A 14027-nucleotide genomic window follows, 5' to 3' on the forward strand; every position below is an offset into this window, starting at 1 on the left:
ATATATATTCAAATGTGAATAACCAAAAAGAGTAAAGAACAGACTAAGAGTATTGCAAGCTTTCGTTCACTTCTGCTCTGAAGGATTAGAGTTCCAGTCAATAAACAAAGCCATTTTATGGCTCCTACCGGGTAAATTGAGGGGACGGATTTGGTCAAGGACCAGTATGAGATGTTTCTGTTCAACAGTTAACAGGATTCAACATGATATGGAAAATACAGGCGTGCAAAACTATACTACGACACTCACGTTGCCAGCTAAAGCCTAAAAACACAGCCACATTTACATATGTGTCCATCTGTCTGTTTTTACACTTTATTTTTCCAACCAGTGGGTGAGTGGTTTTCATCCAAGCTGCAGTCTGAGTTTTTTTTTCTTCCCCCACTACTTTCCATTATATCATATAGATGCATATTTTAAAGTGCATGTTATTTGTCTCTGGACGCACATTTGTACAGCCTTGGCTGGGTTTCCCTTCTCTTCTGGAAGGTTCGCCCATCTCTGCAGGCCTGTCCGCTCCGCAGCTGTCTGGCCCAGCTAGGTTGTCTGGGGCTCGATCCGGAGCGGTTTGTCACCTTCTCCCGCTGCCCCCGACCCCATGGCAGGCCAGGAAGACACTGGCCCCGCCACAGTCCAGGGTGAGCGGGTGAGAATGAAAGTGCTTTAGGTCTCTTCAGTGGAGAGCCTGCATAAATCCTGTGTAAATAGAGGGAGGGTAACAAAGAATGAGCCCCTGCAGCTCTGAGCATTTGGAGCCATTTGGGGCTGAATTTGCTAAATGCTGCTTATACCGCCTGAAAAGTTGAAGAGAAAGGAGCATAAAATCCCCTCTTTTTTTCCCTTTCTGCTCCTACCCCGGGGGGAGGGTGTTCAGGACCGGGAAGCCTGAGGTAAGCCGATGAAGACTTGTTTTTTTTTCAGTGCTCTTTTGAGTGTGCAAAAGGTGGCCTGGGTCACCGTCCTCTCTTTAATGTCGGAAAACCCACATGGTTAGTAAATGTTGCATGTAAACGAAAGCGTTTCATCCCCGCTGCTCCCCTCCGTGCTCGTGGGCTATGAACGAGTCACTTGAAAAATCACAGAAAAATTTCACTTTAACATGGCCAGGCAGTTAAGCACAGCAGGAGAGTAAAAGAGATCAGTAATTAGTGGGTCTCACTGCTGGCCCCCACTCTGCCTCGGTTTCTGGGTCTACAGCCCCCAATCTGCCCCAGTCAACTACTCTGATGTGAAAAAATGTTGCTTGTGGAAAAAGATTTACTTTGTCAGTGGTTCTTGGAAAGCAAATTTTACAAGGCTATATTCTGCAACAGAAGCAGGCAAAAGCTGCTGTGTTTTCTGCTGTTTTCCCTTTGAAATCTTGGTTCTCTCTCTCTCTCTCCTCTCTTCCTCTTTCTTCTTTCTTTCTTTCTTCTTGGTACCGGAGTTTGAACCCAGGACCTTCACACTGGTCTACCTCCCCAGACCTTTTCTATTTTTCATTTTGAAACAGGGTTGCACCAGCCACTAAGTTGCCCTCCGTGGGCTCAAACTTGAAATCCTCCTGCCTCAGCCTAATGCAGAGTGCTGGTATTACAAGCATGAGCCACCATACCCACCCAGTTCCTGGTGCAGGTTCCTCAGGGGACACATCAGTAAACCCCTGGAAGGGACTCCCTAACAACCACTACAAGCTAATACCTTTTGACACCTAGTACATTTTAATCCTGTTTTCCAAGTACCACCCTGTGTATTAAGAGAGAGAGAAAAAAAAACATAGAAATGATGAAACAATTAGCTCCCAAGTACTGTGTGCTGCTGGTCTTGGCAATGTTATATTTGGGCAATGGATAGCTCCCTCTTCTAGGCTGTCTCTCTGTTTGCTGTGGAATAGGACAGATTAGAGATGGAGCACTGCTTTCATAGGCAGTAGGGGACACAGGTCTTGGATTTCTGGGAGGAGGACCATGCATTGTGGGAGTGAAGTGCTGAATGATAGGTGCCGCAGGGCAGGGAGAATAGAGACAAGAAGCCCAAGATTGGTGACCAAAAGCCAGGGAATTTTCTTCACATTCTCTTTCCTCAAAGCAGGTTACAGTATTATCAGGTCCAAAAAATATACCAAGAGGCCCTAAATTTAGCTACTAAAGTTTTCATTCTACTAACATTTGAACATTTGCTCTGTGTCAGGGATTAGCATCAGAAGTGATTAAGACGGAGGTCCTGCCTTGGAAAAGGTCAACACAGATAAAGTAGTGAACAGATAAATTGAAAACAGAAAAGCAAGTATAGCAAAAGTGAACACAAAATGTTGAAGAAATGCAGTGCACTCATTCTGTTCATGGGAACTGGGGGAAAACGGAGGTCCTTCCTTTTTCACTGGGTTTTGAATGTTGATTAGGAGTTTGCTGGCAGAGAAGAATGGTGCAGGCGAACATTTGTAAATGAAGGAAAAGGGTATTCTAAGTCACTAGAAAGGATTAAAGGAACGGAATCTTGAAGGATCCCCTGACTCAGAAAAGTCTTTAAGATTCAATAGATATTCCTATTTCAAAATCATACTTAGGTTTTAGATCCACAGGAAACACACATGACTTTATAGATAGCGATTGTTCTCATCTGCAGAAAATACACTTTGGCTTCCTTCTTGGTTTATATAGATTTTTAAATGCGCTGTCATCTAATATTTCTTTGGAACGTAGATGTGACTACGCCGCGCCTCTCCTCAGCTCTGTTTTCTCAATGGCAATGGCTGACCCAGGACCGCCCTTCCCCCTTCGCCTCTCGTCCTTCAGCCGTCTCTGGAGGGCACAGGGTGTGCGAGCCTCAAAGGGGGCAGCACCACAGCGCCACATCCGTGTTGTGCCTGAGGAGTTACCTCATTTCTCTGAGGCTCAGTGTTGTCACACGTAACGTAAAATCAGTATAGGAGCGAAGGGACAATTGGAGCACTGCAAACGCCAGGGACGATGCCAGCGCCGTTTGTGATCATAACGGTGAGGACAGTGTCGGGGAGGAGACGATACTCTGCGAGTTCTTCAGATAAAGACCTGACACTGAAAGTACGCATTTAACATTATGTAGGAACGTTCTCTTTTTGGTACCGGGGATTGAACTTGGGACCTTGTGCTTGCAGAGAGGCGCGCAGCGGAACCACTGAGCTAAATCCCCGGCGTGGCGGTACATACTTGGAGCTGTAGAAATCTGTGCACATAGATACCATAGTTAAGATCATAGGCAAAAATACTCTCTTCGCCTACAGATATTTCAGCATAGGTATGCAACGTAACTTAATACATACAGGTTTATAATCAGATAACATATATAAGCATCCACGTATTAAAGAGTATACCAAATTTCTGGAAATAGATTTTTGAAAGATACTGATATCGATTGATTATATATTAAATTAGAGAATTTATCCATTTGTTGACTTACTTATTTATTTATTTAGAGACAGGATCTTGCTAGGCAATTCAGGCTAGCTTTGAACTCCCTATGTAGCCCAGACTGGACTCCAACTCATGGCAATCCTCCTGCCTCAGCCTCCTGAGTTCTGGTATCACGGACATGCACCACCATGCTGAGCTCTAAATTAGTGAATTTAAGCTGTACAAAATAAAAAGGATAATGAATATAATGAGTTTATATTATTCAAAAGAAAAAAGTCTTGTTCTTCCAGGTAAGCTATTATTCTTTTATTTAACACATTTTTTTTACAAGTAAATATAACTATTAGACTTCGTCCAAAATGAGAAATGATGATTGAAAGGGGGTCTGTTAGCTTACCCAAAGGAAGTACAAATGCTGTTCACCAAAATAAATTTTATTTGACCTACTTTCTTATCTAAACATGGCTCATTTTAGATGGTTATTACCTGACCATGTGCCAACTCTCTGAAGCATCTTATGTTTAAAAAAGCGACTTTGAAGGAGGAAGAGGAGGACGTATCATTTGAGTCACAGACCTGTGAAGTACTGAAGGGTCTGCACAATGATGGCATCAAAACCCAAGAAGTCTTGACTGTGTGGACAGGAAGGACTCAGATTTGTAGTGCTTCTGGGCTCTTGGGTCAGTCTGCTGCTATCCACATGGGGATCTCCACTCAGGCCATGATAAGCCATTTGTAACAATCCTGCGTCTCACGAACTCTTCCCAGGCTGCTGCCGAAGACCCTCGTGGCACTGGCTGGCTTTGGGAGGAAATCAGGTACATTTCCAGTTGAAGCCAAGCCAGACCAGCTTTAACTCAGTCCCAAGCTTTGGGTCCCAACACAAAAGTCTTCTCTTCTTCTCTTTACTCAGACCTCTTCTCGTAGAATTAGGCTGTGTTTGCTTCTGTCATTAATAGCAGAGTTCAGACAAGGTAATGCTTTGGGGAGGAAAAAAATTGTTTCCAGTGTTCATGAGCAAGCCAGTGGTGGGAGACTGGACTTGGAGTAGCTGTGCCTGGGCTCCAGTTTGTCCTGTGGGATCTTGGGCAAGGATTTAACCTCCTGGCCTCAGTGTCTGCATTGTAAATGTGCTTTTAGGGGCTGGGCTAAGTGGAAGGAGATGGACTAATACCATCTTGGTTGTCACACTGTGTTCTTAATGGGACAGAAAGAAGGAGAAGGCCATGTCCCCGTGGTATTAGACTGATCATAGCATATAATCACTGTTCTTATAATTTCTTTACTTTCAACCATGCAACTGATGTCTAAAATAGAAACAGATTTTTGGCTAAAGGGAATAAGACAGTATGCGAATGACAAGAAGTCATGTCGTTTTGCCTGGGTAGTTTTTATGACCAAGAATTTTATGGAGGGGAATTTCTGCCCTAGGATGCTCTCATAGTGTGCCTGTGTCCACCCTGATTCATTAAACATACAGCTCTGAATGTGAATTTCCCCCAATACCCTGATGCCATGGTATCTCAGGACTTAGCATCCTGCCACTAGACGGCATTGCTCTTTAGGTAGGTGTAGGCTCAAGCTATGTACCACAGCTGCGCCCTGCACTGAGCATAGTCTGCATAGCTATGGAAAATATGTGTGACTTCCTCGAGAGCATGGGTGTAAATCCAGCTAGAGATGCGCTCAAAATACTTTCAAGTCTTAAAGCCAGAGGAGGAGGATGCAGAGATTAGATCCAGGCCTTCAGACAACACTGAGAGATAGAGGACCAAGGGGGGAGTCTATGTCATCCTCCAGTGGAAGTGGGCATCAGAGCCACCTAGAAGGCTTGTTCATAGCCTGATTGTGGGACCTCACACCTAACATTTCAGATCAAGTAGGGCTGGGGATGACCGGAGAATTTGCATTTCTCAGGTTCTCAGATGATGCCAAAGCTGCTATTCCTCTTTTTGAGAGCTGTTGTTCTGTGGCTTCCTGAGTCTGTTGAATCCACACCCCAGAAGATTAGGGTGACGTTGCATGGTGATGGGCAGAGCACTGTGGCTGTCCTGCAGTGAATGAGGCCTGGGCCAGATTGGAGCCACTCATTCCGACCACTAGCCCTGCTCGTAGATTAAAGTAGAATTTTAACTACCTACTCTTCCTGAGGATGTGTCTTATTGCAAGTAGGTCATCTAGTTGGGTGGCTTCCAAAAGCCAGTTAAAGAACCAGTGCTGGGCTGTTTGTATAAGCAAACTTGTTAGAAATACAAATTCCTGGTCTGTGCCCTAGGATATTTTGATTCAGTGGGCTTGGGCTGAGGCCTTGGGACTTGTGTCTTTAACAACCTCCCTTGATCATTTAATCTCCTTCAAATTCATCTTTCCATAGGCCTTGAATATTCCTTCTCATGGTCACATGCTTTATGTTCCAATAATGCACATCTGTTTCGAGTATTTTGGCCCAAACTTAGACTGTGCCCTTGGTCATAGGATTAGCAACTTTTTAAAAGAAGCATGCACAGTATTTCTTTCTGTAGTTTTTTATTCAGTAGAGCTGGCAGTGCTGGTGGAATGGTCAGTGTCCCAGTCCCTCAGGCCACCCTTTGGGCTCCGAGGGCTTCAAAGCAGCACATGTTTAGCAGCAGCTGTGCACATAGGGGGCCCCCTCCTCTCCAGAGGAGTGACCGTTAATTGCTAGAATAGCACTGTGGTTGCCCAGTGTGAGGATTGCCAAGAAGAGAGGAGGGCCTCTGACTGAGGTCACTGATCAATTCAGTCATCCACTCACCCAGCAGCAACTTGGTATCTGCCCCTGTTGGGCATGGAGGTCTGCTCTTAGGTCTGCTCTGACTACTGGTCAGCAAGACCAACTCCTTTCCTTGACGATTCCACACATTTGAATCCTAACCTCTGATGCTGCAGTACACGCCATTAATCTTTCTACCTCCTTTGGCCCATGAACTTAGGCTCCTCTCCATACCTTTTCAGCACAGTAGCTGTCTGGCACATGTGCCCAGGATTCCCAGGCAGGCATCTTACCTACACACCCACAGGCCTCGAAACAAGAAAATGACATTCACTCAAATAGCAACTAACTCTTGCCTCATCTGCAAAATGTTACGATAGGTGGCAGAACACACAGTTGCCTTTCAAAAATTTTCTTTATGCCTTTGTTAGTGCTGTATGCTGGAGTTGGTTCACAGTCCAGTGGAGGAGAAAACAGTGGTATTTATTGTTGGATTTGGGAGTGGAAAATTCTTTTTATAGAGGTATAAACACTAATATTAAAGTCTTCTGCCTAGTATCTAGTCATTGATGCAAATCTCGACACATTTTTGTTTATAATTCTTTGTTATGTGGTATCTCAGTTCAAATATTTTACAACATTTATGTAACATGGAGCGCTTTACATTAAAATTCATGTAATGCTCCTGTTTCTCCAGTTTAAGTCAGTCATCAAAGGATGCTCTAGCTAGCTACAGTGAATCATATAGTTTGAAGAGATTATCAGCCCTCTTTGCTTTTAAACAGGAGGAAATGCATCACAGAAATGCTGTCCCTCTCATTTTTAAGGTCACTGGTTGGGTTAAAAAGGCAAATGCCTTTTTTCATTGAACTTCCTTCAATTAAGGCATTAACCTTTTAAAATAAGTGTATTCAAAAACCTATCAAAAAAGCTAAATGAGATTTTAACAAAATCCTGACAATTTCAGCTTAAACATACACACAGAAACCATATGTGCTTAGGAAGAAATATATACATACACACAGGCATTGTTTACAGAGTGTGTTTTTATATTTGGAAGACAGTGAAGGAAGAGTTATCCCATACATACATTATCTGAGATGTACATTCAGATAGCCCACGTAGATTCTGTGGTGGAAGAAAAGATATCTCTATCTGCGAGAGGCAGACAGACAGACTGACTGACTTCAAACTTGCACTTGCAGTGTGGGATTTTTTTTTTCTTTCCTCATCTCCGGGTGCTGCTTTTCAAAATCGCCTCAGGCTACAGAACAGCACCTCAGATCCCCAAGGCCCAGTGCCTGGCTCCTAATAGCTACTCTCCATCTGTGTCACATGAACAGCTGATGAGCTCGCTCCAGTGTCTGTATTTTGGAGAGCATATCCACCCAGGTTAAAGTGCTGGGGTTGCCAAGGAGCAGTCAGAAGCCATTAGTGTGGGTGAGAATTTGCCTTGCAGCAGTTCCTTGGCATGGTGAAAAGTGTGTGCACGTGTTCCTGCGTGAGCTTGTGTGAGTGTGTGTGTGTGTGTGTGTCTTGTGTTTGAGAACCCCTGATGCACATGAGTGTGCAGGAAGATGAAGGAAAGACTAGATAGATAGATAGATAGATAGATAGATAGATAGATAGATAGATAGGTATCTCCAGTATTCAAAAGTTAAAAGCCTTTGTTTCCCTGCCCACTGATTCGTTGTTTGAATATTTGGGATTCTCCCTCTCTCTCTCTCTCTCTCCTCTCATCATAACAGAAGGCAAAGAAAAAGAGAACAGCAACTTCAGGGTCATGCTCTAGTGTTTGGGCAGATGGAAGGGAGCTGCTTTGCCTTGGGGCAGGGTGGTTGTAATGAAGTGGCCTGTCAGTCTGTAAATAGTGAGGGTCATCTCTTCCATGTGATGGAGGGTATCGCATTGCAGTGAAAATGGAAATGTCAATAAAATTAATCTGCCAGCTCTTTGCTGTGGTTTTTCTGCTTCTCTGGTCAAAGGAGGTTGAAGGTTTTTTTCGGCGAGAAAGGAAAAGAACAGGTACAGGGAAGCCCACGGAGCAGACCCAGAAGTTCGAAGGCCAGTGACCCAGTGGGCAGGAAGTCTGTGTTGTAGCACAATCGATCTGGGGAGGAGTGAGTGGGTCTGGGAAAGAGCTGGTGGATCTGTGGCATTCCTTGGGAAGCAACAGAGCATCCAGCTCAGGCTACATTGAGCACAGAGTTTATTGTTTTAGGCTTTCTTAGACAAGGTTTTTACTTAGCATGGGATTTATGGCATTTACTGCTAATGAATGTCTATTCTTAAATTACAAAACCCCCCATCTCAGTGCAATTCCCAGATGTTCTTTCAGGACCCCAGCTTCTTAAACACCAGCAGGGAGCATAAACTCTCCACTTCTCTGTTTTCCTCTTTCGTGTGGCTCCAGGCTAATGATGTGCAAGGAAAACACAGCCATCTATAAAGCCCCACTGCTGTCCTCGTATTCTTCATTTATTTTGCATTTGATTATGCCACAAGTCGGATCTTGTTTCTTTCCCTTTTTTAAAAGTTATTAGTTCAAATATTAATGTAGGGATGTGGCATATATTGCTGGTCTTGATTGATGCTTTCCCAAAAACAGGAAGACGTGCTCGTATGAATTTTAAGAAAGTAGGGGTCCTGCAATGCCTTGCCAGAAGAGTTTTTCAGATACATAATTTAGATGCCCTCCAGGCAGGCTTTCAAGGCATTTTTGCCAGAGGGCAAGAAAAAATAACTATGACTGTTAAAAGTAAATGATTTTTGCTAATGCACAATTAATGCCAGAGAAAAGCACAGAAGAGAAAGATGTTGATAGAAACTTCTGATTAAGTGAGTGCCCTACCTTGATGTGAACCCCCCCACACACTAATGATCAGTGGTGCAGGGAGCTAAAAGTTTTCATTTCATGCAAATGCCGAGTGCAGGGTCCTGTGAGGAGTATGTGAATGTGCGTGCTAAGGAGGTGACAGTTCTGGGGGCGCAGAGCAGGCAGCGCATTGTGCACAATCAGCAGTGACACAGTTAGTGTCACCTGTGCAGGCGGCCTAGAACACATAGACTACAGAACACTTACCTCGATTGTCCTACAGTCTGTGTGCACCGTGGGTGTGGGGTCGAATTGGGGCCGGATGGGTTTTCTGATGGCGATTTTCCCACATCGGATGCCATAATTGACAAAGAGCTACTGCGCTGTGTCAGGAACACAATTATAATTGAATTAATGATAGGGGCAAGTGTGAGACACACAAAATTAACATTTGAAGAGGCCTGGCTTAATTTTGTCTTTTACATATTTGTGTCTCCAATTATACTTTAATGAAAGAGCATATACCCGCTTAATGGATTTCTTCAGCAAGCTTAGCCGAGCTCGTCATTACCTACCTACTGTTGTGGGCACTCTTGTTATGTTTTCTCTAATGCATCTTCATTTCTTTTTACCAGGGGATGGTTTAGACAACAGTGTAGCTTCACCTGGGACAGGTGACGATGACGATCCAGACAAGGACAAAAAACGCCAGAAGAAAAGAGGCATTTTCCCCAAAGTAGCAACAAATATCATGAGAGCATGGCTTTTCCAGCATCTCACAGTAAGTCAAAATGAAAGAGGAAAAAACAAGTTTTTGTTGTTTTGCTAAATTCTCTGAGCACGTTATACTGTCTCATTCAGATTACAACAAACAAACAAACAAACAATCACAGTGCCGATTCTGTCTTGAAATCTGATGACTAGTAGAACAGTTAAGGTTCTTTCTACTATTGCCATCCAAAAAGCATCCCCTAGAGTCTAGAAAGTAGAGACCAGTAGCGGACCTTACTCAAAATGGTCTAGGACTATAAACAGTACATGCAAGGAAATTTGTTATTTATGCAAAAAGGTATGAGTCAATTTAAGATAATGCAACCACAACCAGAGGACATTGCTGTAAGGGGCTCACAGACCCATAAATGCTGCTGATTGCACTATTAATGAAAGAGTCTCCTCTAAGAGGCAGAAAAGCCTCTTGCCACATGCATGCCCCAGCTCATGGCATCAGGTGCAACTTTCCTCCCTGAAGCAGTTTGCAAACATGTCATGTATTTGTATGACAAATAAAGAAGGTCATAGGTGCTATAAGGCCTTTGTTTGTAAAGTGGAAATTGAAGACTATTTTTTAGCCGTTCAAGTCCATTATCTTAAAAGTTAACCATGTTCACTTCTGGGAAAGGATTCATTATGTGCAGTATTTTTAAAGCAACAATTTACTTTTATCCTCTTTTATGCAATGGGTTTTATGTGTCAGTATATACTGTTGACTTTAAGACTGTCATGACAAAAAAAATGACAATATACTTTTACAGAGAAACAAGGTCTGCTTATATTTTACTGTCCACTTGTATATTCTGGGAAAATGGTAAAAATTTCATAGTATGTTTCTTGCCATAATATTGTTTTCAAGCCATTCTCTTTAGCCTAATGCTTAAAAAATAGAGTGACACGTTGGAAGCTGAAGGTCTCCTTTGATTATCCAACTTGCGTGTTGCCCTGCTGAATGACATTAGTTACAGTGTCATGAGTCCAGGACAAGGTTCCACTTTTATTTATGGTGGTGGCCGGGTATCTGCTCTTCTCACAGAGCTGCAGAGAGCAAAGGGTGGAGCAGCAGTGGGGAGGGCCAAGCGATAGATTCACATCCCTAAATCGGGCAACCTGATGTAAGGACATTAGTAGCAAACGAAGGTGTATTGATCTGGCCTGTGGTGTCAGGATTAGCTGGGAGAATGACACGGCGGCCGTGGTGGTGGTGATTTTTGCCTAGGAGCTATGGCCATTTCAAAGGTCAGGGCCCTGCACCGACTTGGCTCAAAGGAATTAGACAGAACATGCGGTCTCTGGGCTGATTACTTAACCAAAGACAAAATAATGAGTCCTAAGCAAATACTGACTAATTGAAAGGGCTGTAAATCCATTACATATTGGTCAGGGATAATCAGGAGTATTTAATCACTTTTATCTATTCAGGAGCACTGAAGCCGCAACAGCAAAGCCCTGAACCTTGCCATGTGGTTATTATTCTCATCATTATCAAAATTACTTCACAGCTGTTCTCTGCTACATCACCTCAGCTGGAGATTTACTAACCTGTAAAATGTTTTTAATTTGGAAGTCGAGAGCGAGCGTGAGGGGAGGGGTTTCTCATTTTTAACGGAGGTTTGTTTGGTTAGAGTAGCGAGTAGGAAAGGCCGCATGGCCGGTAGCTGCCCAGGGCAGCAGGCTTCTCCTGCCCAGCTCACCTGGTCGGCTCCCTACTCCTGGCGGGGCTCTTCTCTCCTGCTCCACCTTTCTTGTTTGAAAATAAGGACTCCAGCCGTCGCTTTCCAAGGAGACAGCTGCCTGTGTTTCCAACCCCTCTCTCAAAAGCCATGCCACAGAATAAGCAGCACCGTAGAGAATTTAGCTGCGCTGTTTACAAGTGAGGAAACTTCAATTCATGAAGGGAAGAGACTGGCTGAAGATCAAACTGAGTCCAGGACCACCGAAGCCTTCAGAGTCACTCATTTGGTGTTTTTCACAGCATCATGCAACTTTGCTAAAATCATCATCATCTTTAGTAGTTCACAGAAATCTCAGCCTCTGCCATTGATCCACTCAGTCAGTGGGGAAGGGGCATGAAAAAACCAAGTGTTTAATTGTTTTTAAAGCTCCCTGCTCTCCCAGCCTTTGTGGATAGAGCGGACTTCCTGCCCTATTCCATGAGTTGACTCTTATGTGGAAGTACAGTTGACTCTCAAGTTACAACTGGCCTGGCATAGGAATAACTTGGATTAATTAGGTTAATGGAAGACTCGTCTGCCTCTTATAGTGTGTACTCAGGTAAATATCCAGATCTTGGCTGTACTGAGTCAGTTACAACCAGCCCTCAGGAACCACTTGAGTTCGTAAGCCAAGGGTCCTCTCTATCAGGAGTCCTTGCTGGACTTCTTGTCTTGTCCTCTTTACGGCTCACCTACTACCTCCCTGTCCAGGATGCCACCATGATGAACAATGGCCACAGGCTGAAAATTGTGGCTAGCCGATGATTCCTGAGCCCGTAGGGTTCTTCTGTACTACAAACCAACTGTAAGAACTTACCCCATCCCAGAAGAGTTTGCATGCAATTATGTGTACATATGGGCTCTGTGCAGACCTCTTCATCCAACTAAATATTTAATGTATGGCCATCATTGGTTAGAGAGAGAGGGCCCAAATAACCTGAGCCCAGGAGTGAGGAAGCCGGCATTTCAAAGTCAGTTTTCCTCTGTACTGGCCAGAACATCAAATCCACTAACTTCTCTGGACATTTCTTCTCCCCATTTTTCAGGTGAGAGGGATGTAGTGCCAGATCTATAAGCTCCTTTCTCATGTCCCTTTATTTTGGTTCTGCTCAGGGACATTAGTCAGAACAATGCTCTGTCCCACACTCATGATGGTCCTTCCTCTCCTTCTTCCTTTCTTTTTACTTTTCACCAAATGCTTTTATGTCTCTCCTCCCTGTGACCTTCTTTTATAACTTTCCCCTTTCATTACTTTCCCTGCTGGCTTTGTCTCCCATCCTCTGCTCCCCTCTGCCTTTTCTGTCCTCCCTTGTGTCTTAAGGAAATTCTCCCAGCTTTCTCTTTGAAACTACTTTCTCTCTCCATTTCCACTCTTACCCCCACGGCAGAGAAGAGGTTCAATAACTTTGATGAGGATAGTCCTGTAAAACTTTTACTTTCCAGTCTTTAATGAGCTGAAAGATTTACTCGGCTGTAATTCTGAGCTCAGAAACCAGGAATACAGACCCCCTAACTAGCGACATGTTAATTTAGACTTCTTTTCTTATATGCACTAACAGGCATGAGGAAGTCCTTGGAAATAGAGATGCCCCAGTATATTTTTCTGTCATTTAATTAATTTCAACTTTCAAAGTGAAATGTTGGCCCGAGCTCACTGAAAATAGATGTAGTCTAAATTATTATTTCATGTAAAATGCTTTACAAGTGCATGATTCAATGTGCATTCCTCCATTATTAGTCTCTTTAACATTATTTCAAACTGGTTTGTTCTCTTTTGTGTAGTATGACCTGTTCTTGTATTACAATAATCCCTGATGTACCCTTTTTTCTTTCTTTTTTTTTTAAAAAAAGAAGCTAATTGAATTATCTCATTATTTTAATTTGTTAAGCAAATGTATTTTGCATCTCAGGATGTGTTCTTAAAGAAGGGGGCTGCTAAGGCTTTGCCCCCTGAATAGGCCATTGGCCCATTTTGACATTCATGCATTCATTAACTAGCAGAACATAAAAGAACTCTGGTTGTATTTTTTTTTCCAAACACCCAACCAGCATGGAGCAACTTTTTCCAATAAGCCACAGGGGTCTCTCTACATATGTTCTCAACTGCAAGCTATTGTCACCTATTCTGAATACCTCAAAAGGCCCGGAGGGGGAAAAAACCCACCTCCACAAAGGCCAACTGTAGCAATTGTTAAGTCTTAGTCTTAATATGACAAAAATCATTAACCTTCAGTTTTCTTAGAACAAAATACACGTCAACTGTAGCAGTTAAAACAATCTCAAATTCCTATGTACAACCAACTTTAGGGGACAAGGTAACAAATATGTCCAAAAGTGATTATATGGAAGTAAATATTTAAATTAAATCCAGAGGAGAATTTTTAAAACTATGCTATTTGATGAAGTTTCCATGTTCACTTTGAATTTTCTTAATCTGGAGTTAATTACTTTCTCATTTTAACTACCTATTTCCAAAATATCCTTTTAAAATTCCCTTTTAAAATGTGAAGATATGGGGCCAGGGATTTGGCTCTATGGTTTCGTCACCTGCCTCGCAAGTGTAGGAGCCTGAGTTCAATCTCCAGAACCAAAAAAAAAAAAAAAAAAAAAAAAAAAAAAAAAAA

The 14027-nt window shown here is 43.0% G+C and overlaps 1 protein-coding gene across 9 annotated transcripts in view; it reads left to right on the top strand.

Annotated features, from left to right (window-relative positions):
• Meis2 (Meis homeobox 2) overlaps window positions 1-14027 on the top strand; it is a 203782-nt gene that overhangs the window by 51968 nt on the left and 137787 nt on the right. For all 9 annotated transcript variants that reach the window (XM_010624630.1, XM_010624632.1, XM_010624634.2 and 6 more), the window contains one exon: window positions 9553-9698. In XM_010624630.1, coding sequence (XP_010622932.1) covers window positions 9553-9698 — 146 coding nt within the window. The remainder of the gene's footprint in view (window positions 1-9552; window positions 9699-14027) is intronic.

The sequence above is a fragment of the Fukomys damarensis genome, unplaced genomic scaffold, assembly GCF_012274545.1.
Source record: "Fukomys damarensis isolate Sample0158 unplaced genomic scaffold, DMR_v1.0_HiC HiC_scaffold_17, whole genome shotgun sequence".
Taxonomy (NCBI): domain Eukaryota; kingdom Metazoa; phylum Chordata; class Mammalia; order Rodentia; family Bathyergidae; genus Fukomys; species Fukomys damarensis.